The following is a 20935-nucleotide window of genomic DNA, read 5'->3' as shown; positions in this document are numbered from 1 at the left end:
CTCCCCACCTTCTCACTATATAGAAGGATCTGGCAACTTCTGTTTCAGTGTATCTGAAGAAGTGTGCTTGCACACGAAAGCTCATACCAAGAACTAACTTAGTTGGTCTTAAAGGTGCTACTGGAAGAATTTTTTTTATTAAGAATATGACAGTTCCAGTAAAGAGAATTATTGCAAAAGCCAACATACCATGCATATTTTTATTCCACTGAAACATAGGAGTTTGGAATTTCATAGAATCGTAGAACTGTAGAGTTGGAAGGGATCCTGAGGGTTTGCTTACCCCTGCTATAAATAGTTGGCTCTTGAAGTTTTCTTAGCATGCGTGAATCATAAGTCACACAATAAGCCATTTGCTTACAACTGTATTATTTGTTTGATACTTTCCAGATCCTAGTTTAAGTTGAAGGTTTTAAGATATTTCCATGTCTTAGTACCACAGATCAGCAGGCTCTTTAGTCATTTTCACCAGAGGCTTGAGGCTTAAATCTGCTTCCCTCTCCTCGCTTTCTAAATGGCTTTCTAATAAGCATGCAAATCTACCTTGGCTGGGATGCATGCTTCTGTTTTTCCATTCTCAATTGTCTCCTGCTTTAATAGTGTTAATGACATACAATTTGTGAGAAAAGCTCAAGGGTGTTTTGCATATGAAAAACTGCAGGCAATTCACCATTCTTAGCTAGCTATAAATTTATCAGTGGTTTTTCCTCACTCCAAGAAATGCAAAAGGGAAACAAAATGGACAGGAAATTTGGGCATGCCTGCGGTTTATATTTCAAATCCAGCCAGGACTCTAGTTTCAACCATCTTATGGAAAGCTAGCTACATTTTTATACTTTATAGAATGCAAGGCAGTTGCGCTTGTCAGCATCCATTGTTTTAACTATGTACCTGATTTAACCGTTTTTCTAGAAGAAAGCAAAGCTGGAATTGATCACCTCAATTTAGGAGACAAACTTCTTGAAGATGGTTGCCTTCATATATTTTCACTGGGGTCCAAAGCATTGATGATCCAAGTGTGGGCGAATGTGAACACTGGGAGTTTCACATTTCGGTACTGTAAACTTGTTTGTACACACTGACAAATGCATTATTTCTTCTTCTGTTCTAGTAGGTTTAATGTAGGGTCCCGTTCAGGGAATTTTAAGCACATTACAGGCAACCACCCATTTACATGGGGGTTATGTTCTGAGTTACCACATTCATCAATCAAATAATGTATATTTGAATCCCCATTGAAGAAGCCTGCAAACACCTCATTCCACCCCTTTTGTGATGTTTTGGGGTTCAGCGTGATTCATGTGTGCACAGTTGTGTACATATTGAACTGCATAAATGGTGGGTTGCCTGTGCTACATTATCAGGAGATGATAGAATTCTTAGTAATGATTCTTATTTATTTTTAACTAACTGCAGTCAGTCTTGTTGCTGTTTGGAGCTCAGGGAAAGAGATGCATAAAATGGGTCAGATGATTTTTACCCATCGTCTGTTTTAGATCAGTTTTAATTGGTAATATCATGCTGGCAATTGTATTTCCCGGAGCCTAGTTGGAGAAGAAATCTGTACAGTGTGATAAATAAGATTTTCAAGACTTACAAAAGTGAACATTAGGAAAAAAAGGATTAATTTACCTTATTACTGAAGGCACAGTTGGGCCATGTAGTATCCTGATAAAGAGGAATGAAACAGGAAAAAAGTGCTCTGAGTTGCTTTGAATATTTTATTGTGTTTAAAAAAAAAAGCAGGATAGACAAGAAACTGACTGAAAAATTACACTGCAGCAGAGGGATAAAACAATAGCTGCGAACAGTTTCAAGCATCCATAATAATGCAGGTGGGGAGTTTGTGCCTACAGTTCTTGTTCTTGAAGTGAAAAGCAAACCAGGAGAACATTTAGGTCATTTCCGATCCTCCTGTCACAGTGTAATGATGAGGAGATAGCCATGAACTGGAGCACTGTTGTTTAAACAGTAATAACTAAGGGGGAGGTATAGTGGAGAAGGAGAGGATCCAGGCTTCAAAGAACTATTACAGAAAAAAGGGGGAAATGCACCAGTTAGTTGTAGGCAGAAACCTAGAAAATGAGCGGCAGATAGTACTTTTGTCACTAACAAACTGACATCTCTTGGTTCAGTCTATAAAAGCAATGAGAAACATGGCAAAGTCTGTACGTATTGGAAACCCAACAGACATAGTGTTCCAGAGTAGTATTTTATGCATAATTTTAAAAAACATACCGCAATTTAAAAGGATGACAGACTGGCATATTCTCATATTTTCATAGTATGTGTATGGACCCAAACGATGAAATGAAAGCTGGGCTATTAGCACAAGTGGAAACACCTGAGAACACATTCCTTGTAGGCACGTGGCAGCATATGGCACTGACATACCTGCAACAGCCAGAAAGCAAGAAAAACATCCGTGGAACACTGTCGTTATGGATTTCTGGTCAGAGGTAATTCCCCAATGTGGTAAATGATAGAACTATTATCATTAAAGAAGCTCTAGAGGCATTTGCCTTCTCTCTAAATTGGAATGTGATGAAATATGGAGGAGGAGGACAAAGAAATGCTCACAGCCAAAATAATGGAGTGGTTGCTTACCCATCTGTTTCTGTTAAACTGTTGTTGCTGGAATCCTTCAGTATCCTTAAATGAGCTCTTTGTACGACGTGCCATCCTAATTAAAGCTCCACTTGCAACCATTAATGCCAATGAAATTGCTGTGATCGTTTTTTATTAATTTTATTAAATATTTATAAGCGGCCCTTTCACATAAACAAGGCGGTGTAAAAATGCACCAAGATTCATACTCGGCTGATACTGTATGAAAGAGCTAATGGCAGGCAGACCTGGAAAGTGGAGGTGGCAGTGTAGAACTGGCAGTGAGAATCTGTTCTAGGGCAAGTGGGAAGGAAATGGTGAAGTCAGAATACAGGTTCCCTTCTTGCTTGCTTGCAGCTGCAGCAGGCAGCAGGCTTGACTGTTGACATGGCCTTACCACTAAAGTTGCATGGGGAAGAAGAGGATGTTAAATAACCTTCTTAAAGCACCTGCCCTAAAGATCTTGCATCTCTCTAGTCTCACTGTTAAGTGGATTTATATATTATTGTTTCCCCCTTGAAGACCATTATAGTCTTTATGCTTAATATATCAGACACATGACTGATACATTTATGCCCATTTTGTGTGGTTCTTCGGTCTGCTTCAGTGAGAGATGTTCCTGTTGGTCTACCAAAGAACATCCTCAATATTTGCTGGGCCTGGTGTGAAGAAGCTCTATATTAATTGGTTGCTTGAACCAGGGTAGGGTAGCAGCAGGAATGGTTACTGTGGAGATTGAGGCTGTGGGCCCAGGTGAGTGCCCTCTGTGCTATCAGCCATCTGGTGATCTAGGAATGATAGGTGCAGCAGGTATATTTGAAGCACTGTCAGGGTATCTGAAGCACCCTGTAGGGGTGTGGAGCCAATTGTAGGAGACGGCTTCAATTTTATTTTACACAGCTTTCAATTTAATTATCACAGAAGAAGTGAAATTACCTATTATAAGCCCTTTAATTACTCTTGCTATCCAATTGAAATTGTTCAGGATATACAAAAGCTTTCTTCTTTTTCTTAGAAAACCTGAAATTAGCTTAGATTATACCCTCCCGAGGAAAACAAGCTTATCTTCTGACAGCAACAAGACCTTCTGTATGACTGGCCATTATACATCATCCCAAGATGAGTATTTGCAGTTGGCTGGAAGATGGGACCTGGGAAATCTGCTGCTCTTCAATGGTAAGTTTGTTTGTTTTTGCCCTTACGTGTTGCTGGTTATCTTGTACTAAACTGGTACCAGATACGAAAGAGGTTTTTAAAACTTTATTAGTGCCGTGCCATAGTTCTTATACCTAAAAAAAGACAATTAAAACAAAAGAAGAGCCTGCTAGATCTGGCCCAATGGCCCATCTAATCCGGCATCCTGGTCTCTTAGTTGCCAGCCTGAGGCCTGTAGGAAACCTGCAAGCACAACAAACACTCTCCTTCCTGTAGTTTCCAGTGACTAGAATTCTGTATTTCTGTGACACTTTAGCTGCAATCCTGGTCTCCTTTTGTTTCCTTTTTTCATATGTTTTGCTCCTTTAAACATTGTTGTTGTTTTTTAATAAGGGCTGCCTTGAATGCAGGATATAAGTCTTCCTACTAAAATAAATAACACTGCTGCTTTCTGGAAGGTGGCTGTCAAAAGGTGACTCAAAGAGTGTTGCTGGGGGAAGATCGCGTGTGAGGCCATGAGCACTGTCTGAGTCATTGTGGCGCCACATGGAAACCACATTGTTTCAGTTCCTGAAATTATGGAAGACTTTTTATTAAGCCACTTTGAAATATTCTTGGGGCTGTAAACTGGAATAGATCTGTTTTTAACTTTAGCACCATCGTTGAAGCAGTGTGCAACTTAGACTGTGTTGTCTGGCTTGTTCTTGCCTTGTGACAGATACCACACATTCAGGTCTTGTTCCTTAGAAGTAATAAAGTATATTAGCCGGTGGCTCATGAATTTTGGCCACTGCAAATCCAGTGATCCTTGAAGATTCATATTTGCACATTGCATGCCATGGCATTTCCTGTGGCTTTACATCTTGCGTTGCTTCTTTGAATGCAGATGCAGGCATGTCATCCACATGTGCAGTGTAATATGAGAACCAAACCTATGGGCACCTGTCTATCACTTATGAACTAAGATGTTGGTGAGCTACAATAGAAGTATTATTTATTGTACATGAGGCAGCATATATTGAAACACATGTTTTTGTTTTTGTAGGTGCAAAAATTGGGCCAGAAGAAGCATTTTATCTTTATTCTTGTGGACCAGACTTTACCTCTGTAATGCCTTGCAAATATGGCAAAACAATAAGTGATTATACCAAATACATAGATAAAGAAATTCTGCAATGTGAACAAATCAAAGAACTCCTAATGACAAAGAGAGAAGTGGACACTGGACCTTTAACTGTAAGTTTGTAATCCTAGTACAGTACTAAATCTCTCTCTCTCTTTTTCCCATTACAGCATGAAAAATGAATGAGAAATTGTAAGCCACAACGCTCAGTGGTGACATTTATTTTAGAAGCATAGCCTAATTTGTCTCAGGTATTCAGGGCAGGTAACCAAGGGTGTTTCTCTCCTACCCAAAGTCTTATTGTCTCAGGCCTGTGTGGGGAACCAGTGACCCCTCCAGATGTTGCTGTACTACAATTCCAAACATCCATGACCATTCTTGCTTGGGCGGATGAGAGTTATAGTTCAGCAACATTTGGCTACCAGAGGCTCCCAAGCCCTGCTGTATCTGTGATGTGCCTGGGTCACTTGACTTGCATTTGGTTTTAACCACACTTTCTGTGACCACATTTTATTGGGAATAGCATTTGTGCCCAGGCCAGCTCAGGCCACATCCTGATCTAAAATTCAACGCGTATGGCAGTCTTTGCTGCCACATTAGTTCTGTTAAGGCTGCTATTGCAAAAAACCCCACCCAAAAACAAATTCCAAAGACCACAAATGGAATAGGTGGAAAGAGGGGATATGGCAAAATGAAATGCAGCGAGATGTGAATCTAACTTATGGTACAAATATCGCAAACACACTCCTCAACTTATTCAGATTCATTTTGTCTCCCTGAGAAACCTTTATTTATTCCTAACTTATCTCCTGTAGGTTGTCTCCTTTCTACCCTATAACTTAACTTTGTTTTCCATGTATCCCAACTCATAGTTACATTTCTGAAAGGCTAGTATCATTTCATTAAATGCGTCGGGATGAACTGCTGTGCCGACCATGACAGTGGAAGCTCAAAAGAAAAGTGGTGATTTGGGTAAAAGCTGCAAGCTCCTTTAATGTTGTCTTGTATTTCAGGAAAGCCTTGCTACTGTTTACACCACTTGCTGCCCTGGCCACTATACAATCTACGAGCCAGTAATCAGGCTTAAAGGTCAAGCGAAAACCATTCCTTCCCAACGACCTTTCAGCTCAAAAGAAGTACAAAGCAATTTGCCAGATCCTTATTACCTGAAAATGCTACAGCCGGCAGAATACAAAGGTCTCCAGGGCATACTGCATGAGATTGGTGGAACTGGGTCTTTTGTCTTCCTTTTTGCCAGGGTAAGATGCTGAAAAATTGCTTTCCCTCTTAGTTTATTTGTCATGGCAGACTTTCAGGTCTTTTGATTGCTAGTATGTGGAGAAGCAAATAAAGTGAACTGGTGCATGAAACCTAGGCTGCTCCCAGACAGGCACCTCATAGGGCTGCTAATAAGGAGCATTGTTGTTAATGGAGGTATAAGGAAAATGCTGTCAGTAAATAAATGTTATTTTTCTGCTGTAAGCTATAAGCAGAACTACAATCAGGGATATTGCACCTTTTTTGTGTGTATACCCTGCTACGTTTCATCTACAGCAGTGTATGTGACACATCAGGTATGGGTGGGGAAGCTGCAGTTTACGTGCAGTGATTGCCCCACCCCCCAAAGGCCCAGCAATTCTTTCAGCATTAATTAAAGAATTAAAACCTAAGTGCTTACTCATTTGCTGATTGCCCAATACTGCCCATAATGAAATCCTAACCTACCACTTCTTGCAAAGTGTTTCAAAATTTGTTTAGGTTTGGATGTGTAGGTTGGAAGTCTTTTAATTAGGAAGAAAAGCAACATGACTAAAACGGAATTGACTGGAAAAATAGCAGGATCCCGTCCCCCGTCCCCCCCGCCCTTTTGCCATGCCAACTCCAGGATGGTGAAGCAATTTGTCTGTATGCATAGCAAGGCTGTGGATGTGGCAGAGGCCCCACTCTTACATTCCCCCCACCCCGGGTTTGGATTTTGCCCTTCAGAGACTATGCTATTCACAGATTCAGGAGTACAGTGGTACTTCGGGTTACATAAGCTTCAGGTTACATATGCTTCAGGTTACAGACTCCGCTAACCCAGAAATATTGCTTCAGGTTAAGAACTTTGCTTCAGGATGAGAACAGAAATCGTGCTCCGGTGGCGCAGCAGCAGCAGGAGACCCCATTAGCTAAAGTGGTTGTTCAGGTTAAGAACAGTTTCAGCTTAAGTACGGACCTCCGGAACGAATTAAGTACTTAACCCGAGGTACCACTGTACTGGATTAAAATCACTTTAATTAATAATGGGTGACATCCACTGGACCACTGTGAAGTCCAGGGGACTGCACGGCAGAGGAAGGGTAGTTCCAGAATGGCCATTTCCCAATTTGCTTGAGGCACTCTTGAAGCACTTGAAACACACTACAGGGGTGGCCTAAATAGGCATTAAAGGTAAAGGGACCCCTGACTGTTAGGTCCAGTCGCGAACGACTCTGGGGTTGCGGCACTCATCTCGCATTATTGGCCGAGGCAGCTGGCGTACAGCTTCCGGGTCATGTGGCCAGCATGACTAAGCTGTTTCTGGTGAACCAGAGCAGCACACGGAAATGCCATTTACCTTCCCTCTGGAGTGGTACCTATTAATCTACTTGCACTTCGACGTGCTTTTGAACTGCTAGGTTGGCAGGAGCAGGAACCAAGCAATGGGCGCTCATCCCATCGCGGGGATTTGAACCGCCGACCTCTGATCGGCAAGTCCTAGGCTCTGTGGTTTTGACCACAGTGCCACCTGCGTCCCTTAAGTAATAGGCATTACTTAGTTGTTATTCTGTCCAGTGCCTTGTTTGGTGATAGGATTGCACATGGTCTAGTCTCCCTTTACAAATCAACCCGTGCAATAAAGGCCTAAAATGTGCCACCAGTAGAGACCAAGAGCTTGCAGATGAAATAGCTCCTCCATGATACCTGTAACAAGATAATCCATGTGGGGCAGGACAAGTAACACTGAAGTAACACTCTGTCAGACATGCTTTATTACTTAAGAGGCATATTGGCTTATTTTTAGGTTGTGGAAATCAGCGACTGTGAAGAAACCCAAGCTTTAGCTCTGAAAGTTATCCTTGCCTTAACCAAACACAATCAGCAGAGAATACAGGAGTTAGAAAACTGCAATGGTTATTCCATGATTCATCAGGTGTTGATAAAGCCCAAATGTATTGTTGGATTTCACATTTTGCAGGTAAGGTGCTCTGCTGAAACCTTCTCTTTGCATTGACTGATCTTGGCAAAATCGTTAGCCTGCTTTTCTCATTCACTTCTGGTTCATAACTTCACAAAACTGAATCTTTTTGTTATCCCTTTGCAAGACTCTCCTTGCAGGATGCTGCAGTGAGAAGATGATTCATCTGAATGAAAATGGGCAGTTCATACTAGATGTGGAGTCTAGAGCGGTGATTCAAGATGTCAAGCTGTTGGAAGAGCTGCTACTTGATTGGAAGATATGGTCTAAAGCCCAGGTGATTTGCACAGATCAGAACATGACTGCTCCACAACTAAATCAAAGTTAAAATATGGTTGTTAGCAGAATTTAATATCTCTTTATTCCCTCTAGAAAATGTGACGTGGTTTCCAAGGTCCCTTGGACCTCTAATGACCAAGATATATCCAAGAATACCCCCAGGCTATGCATTTTCTCCTTTAGAGGGTGTGCAGCCCTGTCCAGAACAAGCAGTTGGCCTGTCTTCTGAATGCGCACTTCTATAGAAAGGATTTGCTTTTTAATTCACATAGGGGATCTCAACCTTTTAAGGACCCAAGGGTATATTTGAATTGAAACTCAGGAGCACCACAAAATACCCATTTTACAGAAGAAAAAAATGGCAGTGCTCAGAACCCTCCTCCAAAGTGGGCACCTCCAAGCACCCCAAAATACAGTTCCAGCTAAACTGCAGGGTCCTCTCAATTTTAAGGAAAAAATGTGGAGGGGTTGTGGGGCCTGGGAGGCGCCATAGTGCTCAAAGGTGCCCCGCTGTGAATTGATGCCTGTATAGGCAGGTCAGTTACCTATTCTTTTCATGGTCCCCCTCGCAAACCTTTTCCTTGATGAAATTTCTCCAGTGGTGTTAAAACAAATCTGTATTCGTTGTGTAAATGCTTTCATTGCTATACCAGTATCAATATATCTATAGCCAAGGATTTTAAGAGCACGTTGGAAGAGGTAAACATTCTGCAATATATCCTCCCTGCTTTGTGAAGAGAACCGGGGCAGGAGGCAGAAGATGCAGTTGTCACCTGTACCTGTGTTTAGGAAATAGTTAAAAGTGCAGAAAAGCCCCATCCTCCTGAACAATCTTCATAATTCTTAATGGTTATTAGACAAGTTTGACCACAAAAAACAGCCTCAGTAGGAGCATGTGCAAACTTCTGATTCACAATCATTTTCAGGTCTGAATTCAGGTTCAAATGTTGGACTGGTGCTAATAGTACTTTAGAGGGAAGCCTAACAAATATTTTGCTGCTGTCTAGATGTAAAATGTAAGTCCTGCATGCATTTGCGACTGCTGTTATGCTAAGTGCACAGGATGTTTTTCATTGACATCCCACTAACAATCTAGATTTCTGAAGTTTTGGGTTGCCTTGCTGGCTACAGTTTTTTTATTCTCCCAGCATTGCCAATACACTTTTGATGGCAACTTGCTTCTAACTTTATTTTCATTTTTTGTGTGCCTAAGACTACTTCTCTTTTTGCAGCCAGGTGTTTGGGAAACACTCCTATCAGCTCTGGAAGTCCTTATCCATGATGATCATTGGCAGCAGACGTTTAACATTAAGCAGCTCCTCAAAGCTCAAGTTGTGCATCACTTCCTTCTCACATGCCAGGTTCTGCAGGTAAGGCACCACAACCTTTGTTTTGAATGTTTCAGGTTCTTGTCTGTAGGAGTGAACATGTAGATGATGGTTCACAGCATCTGACTCACACTCCCCCTCTTTCTCCAGCCCTATTAATAAAGATATTACAGATAGTGATGATTTTGAACAGAAACAGAAACTGTTGAATAGTGAAAGCCGTCCAGCTTTCCCAACTTCCACTGATGCCACTAACTGATTTATGATGATTTTAGTTAGATCTGCAAATGCCATAAGTCCTATTTAACTGTTATAACTCCACCCCTGATATCAGGCAGCTTTTGCTGGTGTTCTGGTGTAACATTTGCAACAGATAGCCCTTTCTACCAGTGGAGTCTTTCTGTGCTACTTAGAACCCCAGTACTCCAGAGTGCTTAATCAAATGGGAACCTTCATAATTAGAAAAGGCTCTCCTGCTATAGAAATTACACTAGAACATGTGGAAGCCAGCAGAGCTATGTGATGATTGTGGGAGGGGGAGTACAGGTACATAGCTCCACAGCCTTTTTCTACTCATGTTGCTCCTTGAAAGTATATCGGAACAGGACTTGAGATGACCTTGCACCACAAAAAGTATGCACTTCTAACTTTCCTGGTCTATAGGTCCCTCATGCCTCATTGGAATATTCCCCACAGATGCCAGTTAATGCAGATGATAACTATATCTGAGATAGTAGATACGCATTACATTAGGTTTCAAAATTGCTTGATAGCAAGTTTCCATTGGATCACACACGCGCACAAGTTAGGGTGGACCTTAGTGCTGCCAGTGTTTACAGGACCATGCTTGTAACATTGTCAATTGATCCTAAACCTTAAGTGTTGAGAATTGGCATCCCAGAGTAATTACCTTACAGATACTTCTAAAAATTCTAGATTTTGAAGGGGCCAATGGATCTGATTCAGTCATCTGTTTTGAAAGAGATATAGAAACCATTGCCAGCAGGGAGTTTTCTGACCATTTCTTGGAAATTTCAGTATTATGTTACATAATACTGTAACATGCCCTCTGCTATACATGCATGTATCCTAGAAGTGTGAGTACAGGTAAAACAAAGGAATACAGTTTCGTCAGATATATATCCTTGAACAGTACACAGAAGGAAATTGTGGTTTCGTAGGACTCTATTTGTTTTTCTCTTTGTTTCTTTCTTAGGAGCAGGAAGAAGAAAACTTCACATCTATGCCTACAGAAGTTTGCACATCATTTGTGAAAATAATTGAAGAAGTACTTGGTTCTCCCCCAGATCTGGAATTGCTGGCACTGATCTTCAATTTCCTTTTAGCAGTTCACCCTCCTACTAATACATATGTGTGCCACAATCCCAGAGACTTCTACTTTTCCCTGCACATAGGTAAAGTATTGTTTTGACCTGAATCAGAAAATAAGAAACTAACTATATTAATACCACAGAAACATAGCAGCTTACCTTTTTTCAATCCCTGCCCTCTTAGTTTTATAGCTTCTACTCTTGATTTGTTTCCCCAGATTATATTCATACTTGCATTCTGATTGGTTTATGGTAGCAGATTTTTAGTCTCTCAGCCCTATTGTATTGAATTCAGAGCTTGATGTTCAACATATTTGACATATTTGTAAAAAGCTAATACAGTTGCACCTTGGATCCTGAACACCTTGCGAGTCAAACATTTTGGCTCCCGAACACTGCAAACCTGGAAGTGAGTGTTCCGGTTTGCGAACATTCTTTGGAACCCAAACATCCGACGTGGCATCCGATTGGCTGCAGGATGCCACGCCTTGGTTTCTGAACATTTTGGAAGTCGAATGGACTTCCAGAATGGATTCCGTTCGACTTCCGAGGTACCACTGTACCTGCAAAATAAATCTTCTGATTTTAGGGATAAAGGATTTGAGGCCTTAAAAAGTGACTTATTCAAAGTTGCTCTGTGCATTGGAACCTTGGATACTAGCTGTTTCACAAACAAGGTTGTACTTTATCAGTATCTTGCTCATAAACGTTCATGTCATCTTGGTCCTTGTTGCATGTACAGACACTGAAGAGTCAATTCTGTAGGTTTGTAGAGTGTGTCGTTGAGCTTGGTAAGATGTACTTATGAATAAATACACGCAGGATTACACTGCATCTTTGTCAACACCCTCTAATATGTTTGTTCAGAGTGGCTCTGATGAATCACATTACTGGTCAAGACTTAGCATAGTTCAATGTCTCCACTTAAATTCTGTGCAAGGAATGAAATCTTCTGAGATGTTAAATTCCTTTGTTTGCTTTTTCTAGATGGCAACATTTTCCAAGAGAAGGTCCAATCCATTATGTATTTGAGGAATTCCAGCAGTGGCGGAAAATCTATTGACAGCCCAGCACTGGCAATTACAAGTCCAACTGGATTTTCAGCTGTTTGTCAAGAAAGTAAGTCATTGCCACAAGACCTGAGCTTCCCAAGTTACAGTGAAGTGAGAAGTGCAGCATAGAAGCTTAAAGGGACTGATTCAGGCTGGTGTAGGCAGCTGTGGTGGTGAAGTAAATACACTGTTCCTGCCTTGCCTTAGGAGAGAAGGCTGGAGCAGGGTGCACATTGCAAACTTTCTGGCGGTGCAGCTGACCTGCCTAATGGTGTGTGAATCCAGCCTTGGCAGAATTGGTGGCAAAGCTCTTGCTAATGTTTGGTGCCTGATGGACATGAGAATAGCTTACAGGAGATTATTAGAGGTTACCGCCAACACACTTCCGCTGCGCATTACTGCTTGTGTGGTAGCACCTCAATAAAACCACTTCTTACTGTATGTAGCAGAGTTTTCCCCAGAGGCAGAGGACAAGAACAGGAGTCATACTTAAATTCACAGTCAAGAGCTTCTTTATTGCTTGACTGGTTGTACAAGCATTTCTGTTACTATTACATACAAGCTGTTTATGTTCCTTTATCTCTCCAGCACGGTATAATCTCAGTCCAGTAATTAACAATCCTGAATTAGCAAAACTCACCGTATCAGCAGCACACATTGTCTTACTTCCAACCTTGTTGTCAGCGTGCGTGCTGACAGCGTGTGTGTGTGCTTTCCTCGTGTGGAAATTGCAGCTTGCAATTTCCTCCCTTTATTTGCACATCCAGCTGACACCAATCAATCCATCGTTCTGCCCAGACACTGAGGTCCAGCGCCGAGGGCCTTCTGGCGGTTCCCTCGCTGCGAGAAGCCAAGTTACAGGGAACCAGGCAGAGGGCCTTTTCGGTAGTGGCACCCGCCCTGTGGAACGCCCTCCCACCAGATGTCAAAGAGAAAAATAACTACCAAACTTTTAGAAGACATCTAAAGGCAGCCCTGTTTAGGGAAGCTTTTAATGTTTAATAGGTTATTGTATTTTAGTGTTTTGTTGGAAGCCGCCCAGAGTGGCTGGGGAAACCCAGCCAGATGGGCGGGGTATAAATAATAAATTATTATTATTATTATATAAGCCTAGAGTGCCACTCCTACACACTAAAGAAAATTCCGGAACCCTCTTTAAAGCTTCCAGGAACTTTTTATCTGTTTCTTAAAGAATGTTTTCCTAACAGAGATGTAGGAACTTCTAACATTAATATAAGTGTGTCTGATATTTAACGCTTTGAAAAAAATAGATTAAATTGAAAGCAAGGGGCGATATTCAGCTACATTTTACTTAGAGTGGACCCACTGAAATTAATCAACACAAATTAGGGCCATTAATTTCAGTAGATCTACTCTCAGTAAAACTTAGTTGCATACCACCCATGGCGATTAACGAAGCGTGTGCATTTCCAAAAGTGAAGTGAGTGTGCATGTCCAATTTGGAAGATATTGGGATAAGATCTTCCACTTCCATTTCTCTCTTCAGTGTGGAAATTGTTTGGGGGTATTGGTCATTCGTTTTCAGAAAGCTGTCTCTGTGAGTTTCTGTATGTAATGCGAAGCTCTGGCTCTGAAGCTGGATTGTTTACACAGCTGCAAGATAAGAAAGTGAAATCATGCACATGCGCATGGCATTATGTGAGCAACTGAGAGTTTATGTTTTGGTCTACTGAGAGGATGCAAGCTATAATGAGTATGGGTTGCTCGTGCGTAAGTTGCCGCCTCTCCAGGCTTTGTTGCCTTGGTAAACCTTTCAGTCTGGGCAGCCCTTCACTTCGTGGCTGCCTCAGTCGCTAGCAGAATCCGTCAGTGGGCGTTTCTTAAATCTCTTCCAACATAAAAGTTGTTTGACACCCAGTCTCCTCCTACTCTCTCTGCGCGGTAGTCTTCTGCGCAGGGAGGGCGTGGGTAGAGGAGGACCCGTGCTCTCCCCGCTGGTGTCCGGTGAAGAGTCCTGGAGCCCTCTCGCCGATTCCCCCATCAGCCCCTCCTTATCCCTGGTGTAGCGCTGATTTGCTTCCCCATCTGCGGAGCTGCCTCTCTCCCTGCTGGGCCCTTCTCCAGCATCATTTGAGAGCCTTCCCTCCACCTCTAGCTCCGATGTCAGTTCCCTGACACAAGCAGATCTGCTGCTGTGGGGACCCACAGTGGTCTCTGTATACAGCAACCTACACTTAATCTACCTATAACAATCTTGTGTTGCTGATCAATCAAGACTCAGGGCCAATTCCGCTTGCTTCACTGCCGACTGTGTTTCAGCTCTGCTGACGTCTGGTGGGAAGTTTGCTGGGCAAATCTGTTTATGGCAGCCTTCACACCATAAACAGTCACGGAAATGTCAAATTACGCAGATATTCTATGCCCAAGACCAGTGTAGTCCTGGAACATTCTGTATTTAGGACTTCTGAAGTATTTCCTACAAGTCCTGGTGCTCTGCTTGCCTTGTGTACTGAAGCATGACTCAGAAGACATGTGTGACATCCGTTTTACTTTGGAGGCATGATATAAAATGCTGTATGAACACTTTGTGTGCAAAACCAATTAACAGCCTATATTTAGCTGACATTAATTATAATGCAGCAGGAAACTTTTTCAAGAAATGGATGTTCTCCAGTAGCTTGCTGTAGGTAACTGTTATGAAATATAGTCCTTTCTACATAAAGGTCCTGACTTGTTATGCTTTAGAGCCTCTGCTTTAGAGACACAATACATGTTAACAAACAAATGTTTGGAACAGAGCTGTGGTCTCTCACCCCCAGTGTAGATGTCCCCACCCAAAGTTCAAAATCCCTGATTACTTGTGTTTCAGACCATGCTAGTGAAAAAATGTGTGTTTCGACTGGAAAAACAGTGGCAAGGAAAACTTAAGCACTCCCTTTTAGTCCCTTTGTCATTGATGCAAATACATAGCAATGTGAAAACATATTTATAAGATGCCAAATAAGTTTCCATCTTCAGTTTATCAGCAGCAAGTAATAGTACATTACCAACCTTCAAAACAGTGGCATACTGCTTATATTATACAAAAATAATATTTAATTTACAAACTAGTAGCTGGAGGTAGCAAAGTTTCCGAACACCAGAACAGGCAGAACATGTAACTACTACTAACAAGGCAGGCCACTTTTGTTCAGTGGGCATGTTAATTTCAGTTAAATTAGGTGGGAAAGTGCTGGTGAAATTTCTTCCCTAGAGTAGCGTTAAGAGAGGTTGGTTGTTGACAAGGAAGACAGTAAAGATGAATGAGTGTGAGTGAACTTAAATAATGGGCGAAGAACAGTATTAGGTTTGCTCCAGAAGCACTTTGTGAACCTTAAGAACATAAGAAGAACCTGGTGGACCAAGCCAGTGGTCCATCTAGTCCAGCATCCTGTTCTCACAGTGGCCAACCAGATACATGTGGGAAACCAGAGAGCAGTACATGAACACAAGAGCTCTCTCCTTTCCCATGATTTTCAGCAACTGGTGTTCGGAAGCTTTGCTACCTCCAGCTTCTAGTAGCCATTGACCCTGAAACCTTTTTTGGAAGCCGAATGCCCAGCATGGCTTCCGCGGCTTCTGGTTGGCTGTAGGAGCTTTCTGCAGCCAATTGGAAGAAGCCTCACCTTGGTTCTCAAACCGTTTTGGGAGTTGAATGGACTCCCAGAACAGATTAAGTTGGAGAACCAAGGTTCCACTGTAATATTTTCATTAAGGACTGATGTAAAAAAAAAATTGAGAATAGCACTTGCCATATTTGTTTTCTCAGGAAATGATTCTTCTGAAATCAGTGAACTACAGACAGCAGTTCCTCAGGCACCTGACCGGCGGTGTAAAAGCCTACCAACATCTCTTACTTCCTCTCCACAAATGCACCGAAAAGGGTTCTGTGGGAACATGGGCAGCAGTGTTGAGAACTTGAATATACTTCGAAAGACTGATGTAGATGAGCTACTGCATAAAAATAATTTTGTAAAGAGCTTGGAGGTCTTTAAAATGATGCAGGAGGCGCATTTACTCAGTAGCTGTGAATCTGCAAAAACAGTTGTAAATGTGGGAGAGTTGACTTCTACTGAGACGTTTGATATTTCAAAGGAAGTGGTGGAAATGTTGGACAAGCCTTCTGAGAACCAAGAAACAAACACAGGAATGAAATCTAGTGAAGATGGCGCTGCCCCAGCATTGTCCCTGAGGCGTCCTGACAATCTGAAAGGGTTGTCTACCTTTCAGAAAAGTCATGGCAACTTTGCAGGTTTGGGATTAGCCTTTTCAGCTCATAGTGGATCCACTATTGCTCGTTGGCCAAGCCTGGCTGATAAGAGTGTAGCTTCGGAAGACTGGGAACATCTCGCCTTTTCCTCGACTAGCAAACAGGCTCCTCTGAAATCCGAAAGCACTGCTGATAGGTACGTGGATGTGAAAGTTTATAATTCTCACGTTCATGCAGTTTTCACTTGGCAAGAACTGAACTTTGCTTGGCTGATTTTGTGGACAAAAGTAGCCCCAAAATATTAGGTGAATAATCCCTCAGAACAGATGTGGGCAACCTCAGGTCCTCCAGATGTTGCTGAACTACAGCTCCCATTATCCCTGGCCATTGACCATGCTTGCTGGGGCTGATGGGAGTTGTAGTTCAGCAGGAGCTGGAGAGCCAAACTGTTCCCCACAACTGCCTTAGAACAAGAGTGGTTAACCTTTTTGGAACTGAGGGCTGCAGGGATCCATGATCAACCCTTGGGTTCATGGCAAGTAGGCATGGGCGAAGTGTAGAAATTGCTATGGCCTCTTTTTTAAAAAAGGACAAGTTTGAGAAGGTCACAAAAGCCGTTTGGGATCACAGAAGTGCAGCAGGGGACGTATAAGAATGGCCTTTTTCATATATGTGTGAAATGGACCTATTTTGCAGGACCTTAGGGACACAATAAACCACTTAATATGCAGTCACACAGAGAAAAATACTATTTATTTATATGTATGCATGCATGCGACCTGGATTATTTTATTCTACTGTAGTGGTATTTTCAGCAACCACAGTTTGTCTGGTAACTTGTGCCCCTTCACAAGACACAATTCTCTATGTGATTGTGTTCATGAATTACATATTGGAACTTTCCTTTTGGATAGGACTCATGCTGTAGAGTTTTATATAAAGAGTGGAGCTATTAAGATAACTTTCTATTAAAGAGATTCATTCTCTTCTACTGGGTGTAAGACATCGTGCAGTTGAGGCAGAAACAAGCGGATTACCATTCTTCTTGTTACATTCCAGCCCCCACTCATTCTGGCAATGGCTGCAATCTTCTGCTACTGTGCAACAATAAATACAAAGGGCATCTTAGTAATAAACTCTCTTCTTCCGATCAGATCAACAGAAGACTGTCTCGTACTCGTATGCTGTGGTTTTTATCAGCTCTTGAGGAGAGTACTTTTGATCTTGCCAGATGTCATGCTTCAAGATGTGATGGACAAGCTTATTCAGCCAGATGTTCTCATAGTTCTTGTGAACCATCCGTCTCCTCTCATACAACAGGGAGTTATTAAAGTAGGAAAAATACGTGTTTGTTTGTGTTTGTGTAAAAGTATAATATGCACATTTGCAGCCTTATTAAACTGCTTAAGCAATCTCATGGGTCACAATCAAAGCTGTATCTAGGGACCTTTCCTGAACATCTTCTCTCACTCCCACTACCATATTACTAAAAATAGGGGACACCCAATGAAGTTGACTAGCTGTAGGTTTAGAATATGGTATAAAAAAGTAGTTTATTTAATGAATGAATGCCAGTGAATGGCCTAGAAGTACACGATCATGCAGCATTGTCCGTGCCAGATTTACGCATAAGCTAAACAAGCTATAGCTTAGGGCCCCACTCTCTTGGGCCCCCCCCAAAAAAATTAAAGTAAAAAAAACCAACCCACTGGAAGTACATTTCCAAAATATAAGATAAAAAACAAATAAAATCTACATACAGCAACAGTGTTTTGTGTTGTGTAGGCTCCTATTTGTTATGTGCAAATGGCTGTAGATACCTATTAGGTCTATAAATTACCATATATTCAACACAAGAAACAGTGACAATTTGTTGTTGGCAAAGGACAGCTGGACATATAAAGGGCCCCATTACTTTCAGTAGCTTAGGTCCTCATCAAACCTCATCAAACCTAAATCCAGCCCTGAGCATTGTTATATATTCTCTGAATGGGAAACCACCAGAATTCCCACGCAAGAGTGGAAAATAAGTACAATATATATTGTATAATTATATTAAATATGTATATGGAATTCACTGCCACAAGCAATGGCATGATTGCTACCTTAAATAGTTTTAGAAAAAGAATTTCATAATGAATAACTTAAAATCATTCTTCTGTTCCCTCAGCTTTTGGACACGTATTTCAGCAGAGCAACCAGGGAACAAAAGGAGAAGTTCCTGAAGAATCGTGGTTTCTCTTTGTTAGCTAACCAGTTATATCTTCACCAAGGCACTCAAGAACTTATGGAATGCTTCATGGAAATGCTGTTTGGTCGATCAGTCGGTCTTGATGAAGAGTAACTAATACTTTTTTATCCTCTATAGATTAACTTATTTTTAGCTGAGCTAAAAATTGGGCAGTATGCTGTAGGCAAATATAAATTGCTTGCCAAGTGCCTTCATTTCCCTGCAACGGCCCACTCAGAATAAATCAATTTATGCTATAAACAGTTCATAAGAACTCCAGTTCCATTAGCACACCTCAAAGAAAACCATTTCATCAATCCTTGTTTTGTGAAATATACACTCCTTCTTTTGTACTGTGTGTTGTATTTGGCCAGATTAGGCTCATTTGGTTGTATCCAGAGCAGCGCTAATAGTGTTCCATTGGTGAAACAGCTCTTTAATTTCCTCTCCTCCCCCTTTACATGCAAAATCTTCTCTAGGGTTTCTCCCAGTTTTAAAGATACTCTGGGCAAGACGTGTGTGTGTGTGTGTGTGTGTGTGTGTGTGTGTGTAGGCAGGCTCCAGGAGAATCGCAGAATTGTAGAGTTGGAAGGGACCCCAAGGGTTTAATTCTACTAGTGAGAGTCTACTGGTGTTGAAAAGGAAAGGAAAGGAAAGGAAAGGAAAGGAAAGGAAAGGAGAGGAGAGCAGGTTTTTCACCCCTGATCTAATTGTTTCACTGCTAATCCCTGCAGTGTATCAAAGTCTCTGTTTGTGGCCAAGTTATTTTATTTATAGCAAAGATTTTCCTGCCTTTGTGTTCATGATGGTGCCAGCAGCAGAATGATTTATCACAGCCAGTAGGGTTTATGATAGCCAGTAAGATTTTTAGTTTTTCTACTAATGTGATTTTTCTCTGTCCTGTAATACAGAAGCTGAATTGAATTTGTTATCTCTTATTAAATCCCAGGACTTGTTAGGATAGCAAATTAAGTACTTAGGATAGTGCTGTGTGTCACATCATGATGCTATTCTGTGCCAGAGGTTTGATTTCATCCACATACCTTGTTATGACTGAATTAACTGCATACGAATTTGTAAATCCAAGTTCCATCTTGCTTCTAATAGCCTAACACAGAAAGGTCAATAAGATGTGGGTTGGTTGTTATTTTTGTATCATATTTAAAGCTGCATTACAGATTGCCTTTTCCTCCCTTTAACAGCTTTGATTTAGAAGATGTGAAAGGTGCTGGACTTTTTCAAAAGTGGTGTGTGATACCTGTTCTGGGGCTTATAGAGAACTCCCTCTACGATAGCGTCCTGCTGCATAACTCCCTATGTTTCCTGATGCAAATCATAAACTCCTGTTCTAAAATGGCAGACATGCTGCTAGATAATGGCTTGCTATATGCACTGTGCAATACTTTGGCAGCTCTCAACGGGTTAGAAGCCAAGTAAGTGATGGATTAGTCCCTACTATTTTAGAATTCCTACACTGTATAGATTGCTCTAGTTTTTGTTCAAGTAGCAGGCAGTCTTGTCCCAAGAAGCAGTAAGCAAGTGACAGGAGAGCACATTTCCATTCTCAAATTATAATGGGTGTAATAAATTCTGTTGCCAAAGAGAGTACTTATTATCTTAGCATAACAAGTCCTTCTTAGAGGGCATGGGTAGGCAAACTAAGGCCTGGGGGCTGGATCCGGCCCAATCGCCTTCTAAATCCAGCCTGCGGACGGTCCGCAGAATGTGTCCTTTTATTTAAAATGCATCTCTGGGTTATTTGTGGGGCATAGGAATTCGTTCATATTCTTTTTTCCAAAATATAGTCCGGCCCCCCACAAGGTCTGAGGGACAGTGGACTAGCCCCCTGTTGAAAAAGTTTGCTGACCCCTGTGTTCAACTTTTTAAGCTTTGAATGCTGTTATAAACATTTGTTTAGAATGTGCTGGTCATTGTACAGGATGAACATCTTTCGATGGACATTTCCTAGAAAGCTTACAGTTCTTAGATGTATAAATTAAGTATTGGTTGGGAAGGTCAGGAATTGCCAAGCAAATAATGGGATTAGGGTAGATACAGGTTAGTTGGCACTGAATATGTGTGTCGTTCTTATAAAAATAATGGAATTCAAGTGAACGATTTAACTTCCTTTGCAGCAGCATCTCAAACGACTACAGGTTACTTGTGTGTGATATACAGCAGTTACTTGTAGCGGTGACAATCCATGCCTGCAGCTCTTCAGGTTCCCAGTATTTTCGGATTATTGAAGATCTCATGGTGTTACTTGGACATCTTCAGAACAGCAAGAACGAAAGAACACAGAGTATGTCGCAAGTTCCTTTGTGTGAATGTACTGAAAAGTAACTTTTTTATTTATTTTAACAATTTCACAGTTTGAAGAAATGCTTGTTCATTTGATCT

The 20935-nt window shown here is 41.5% G+C and overlaps 1 protein-coding gene across 4 annotated transcripts in view; it reads left to right on the top strand.

The window, feature by feature from the left end:
- The window catches only part of LYST (lysosomal trafficking regulator), an 81242-nt gene that overhangs the window by 30438 nt on the left and 29869 nt on the right, over window positions 1-20935 (top strand). For 2 of the 4 annotated variants that reach the window (XM_080997586.1, XM_080997585.1), the window contains exons 13-27: window positions 913-1054; window positions 2286-2459; window positions 3623-3783; window positions 4808-4998; window positions 5899-6144; window positions 7932-8105; window positions 8233-8382; window positions 9617-9754; window positions 10929-11127; window positions 12031-12162; window positions 15865-16501; window positions 17460-17637; window positions 18476-18645; window positions 19738-19968; window positions 20671-20837. In XM_080997586.1, coding sequence (XP_080853712.1) covers window positions 913-1054; window positions 2286-2459; window positions 3623-3783; window positions 4808-4998; window positions 5899-6144; window positions 7932-8105; window positions 8233-8382; window positions 9617-9754; window positions 10929-11127; window positions 12031-12162; window positions 15865-16501; window positions 17460-17637; window positions 18476-18645; window positions 19738-19968; window positions 20671-20837 — 3090 coding nt within the window. The remainder of the gene's footprint in view (window positions 1-912; window positions 1055-2285; window positions 2460-3622; window positions 3784-4807; window positions 4999-5898; window positions 6145-7931; window positions 8106-8232; window positions 8383-9616; window positions 9755-10928; window positions 11128-12030; window positions 12163-15864; window positions 16502-17459; window positions 17638-18475; window positions 18646-19737; window positions 19969-20670; window positions 20838-20935) is intronic. The other 2 variants (XM_080997587.1, XM_080997588.1) reach the window with 2 other exon arrangements.

Source organism: Podarcis pityusensis (assembly GCF_964106645.2).
Source record: "Podarcis pityusensis genome assembly, chromosome: 3".
NCBI classification, from domain to species: domain Eukaryota; kingdom Metazoa; phylum Chordata; class Lepidosauria; order Squamata; family Lacertidae; genus Podarcis; species Podarcis pityusensis.
The sequence above is the reverse complement of the archived record's forward strand: the minus strand, read 5'-3'. Positions and strand labels throughout refer to the sequence as shown.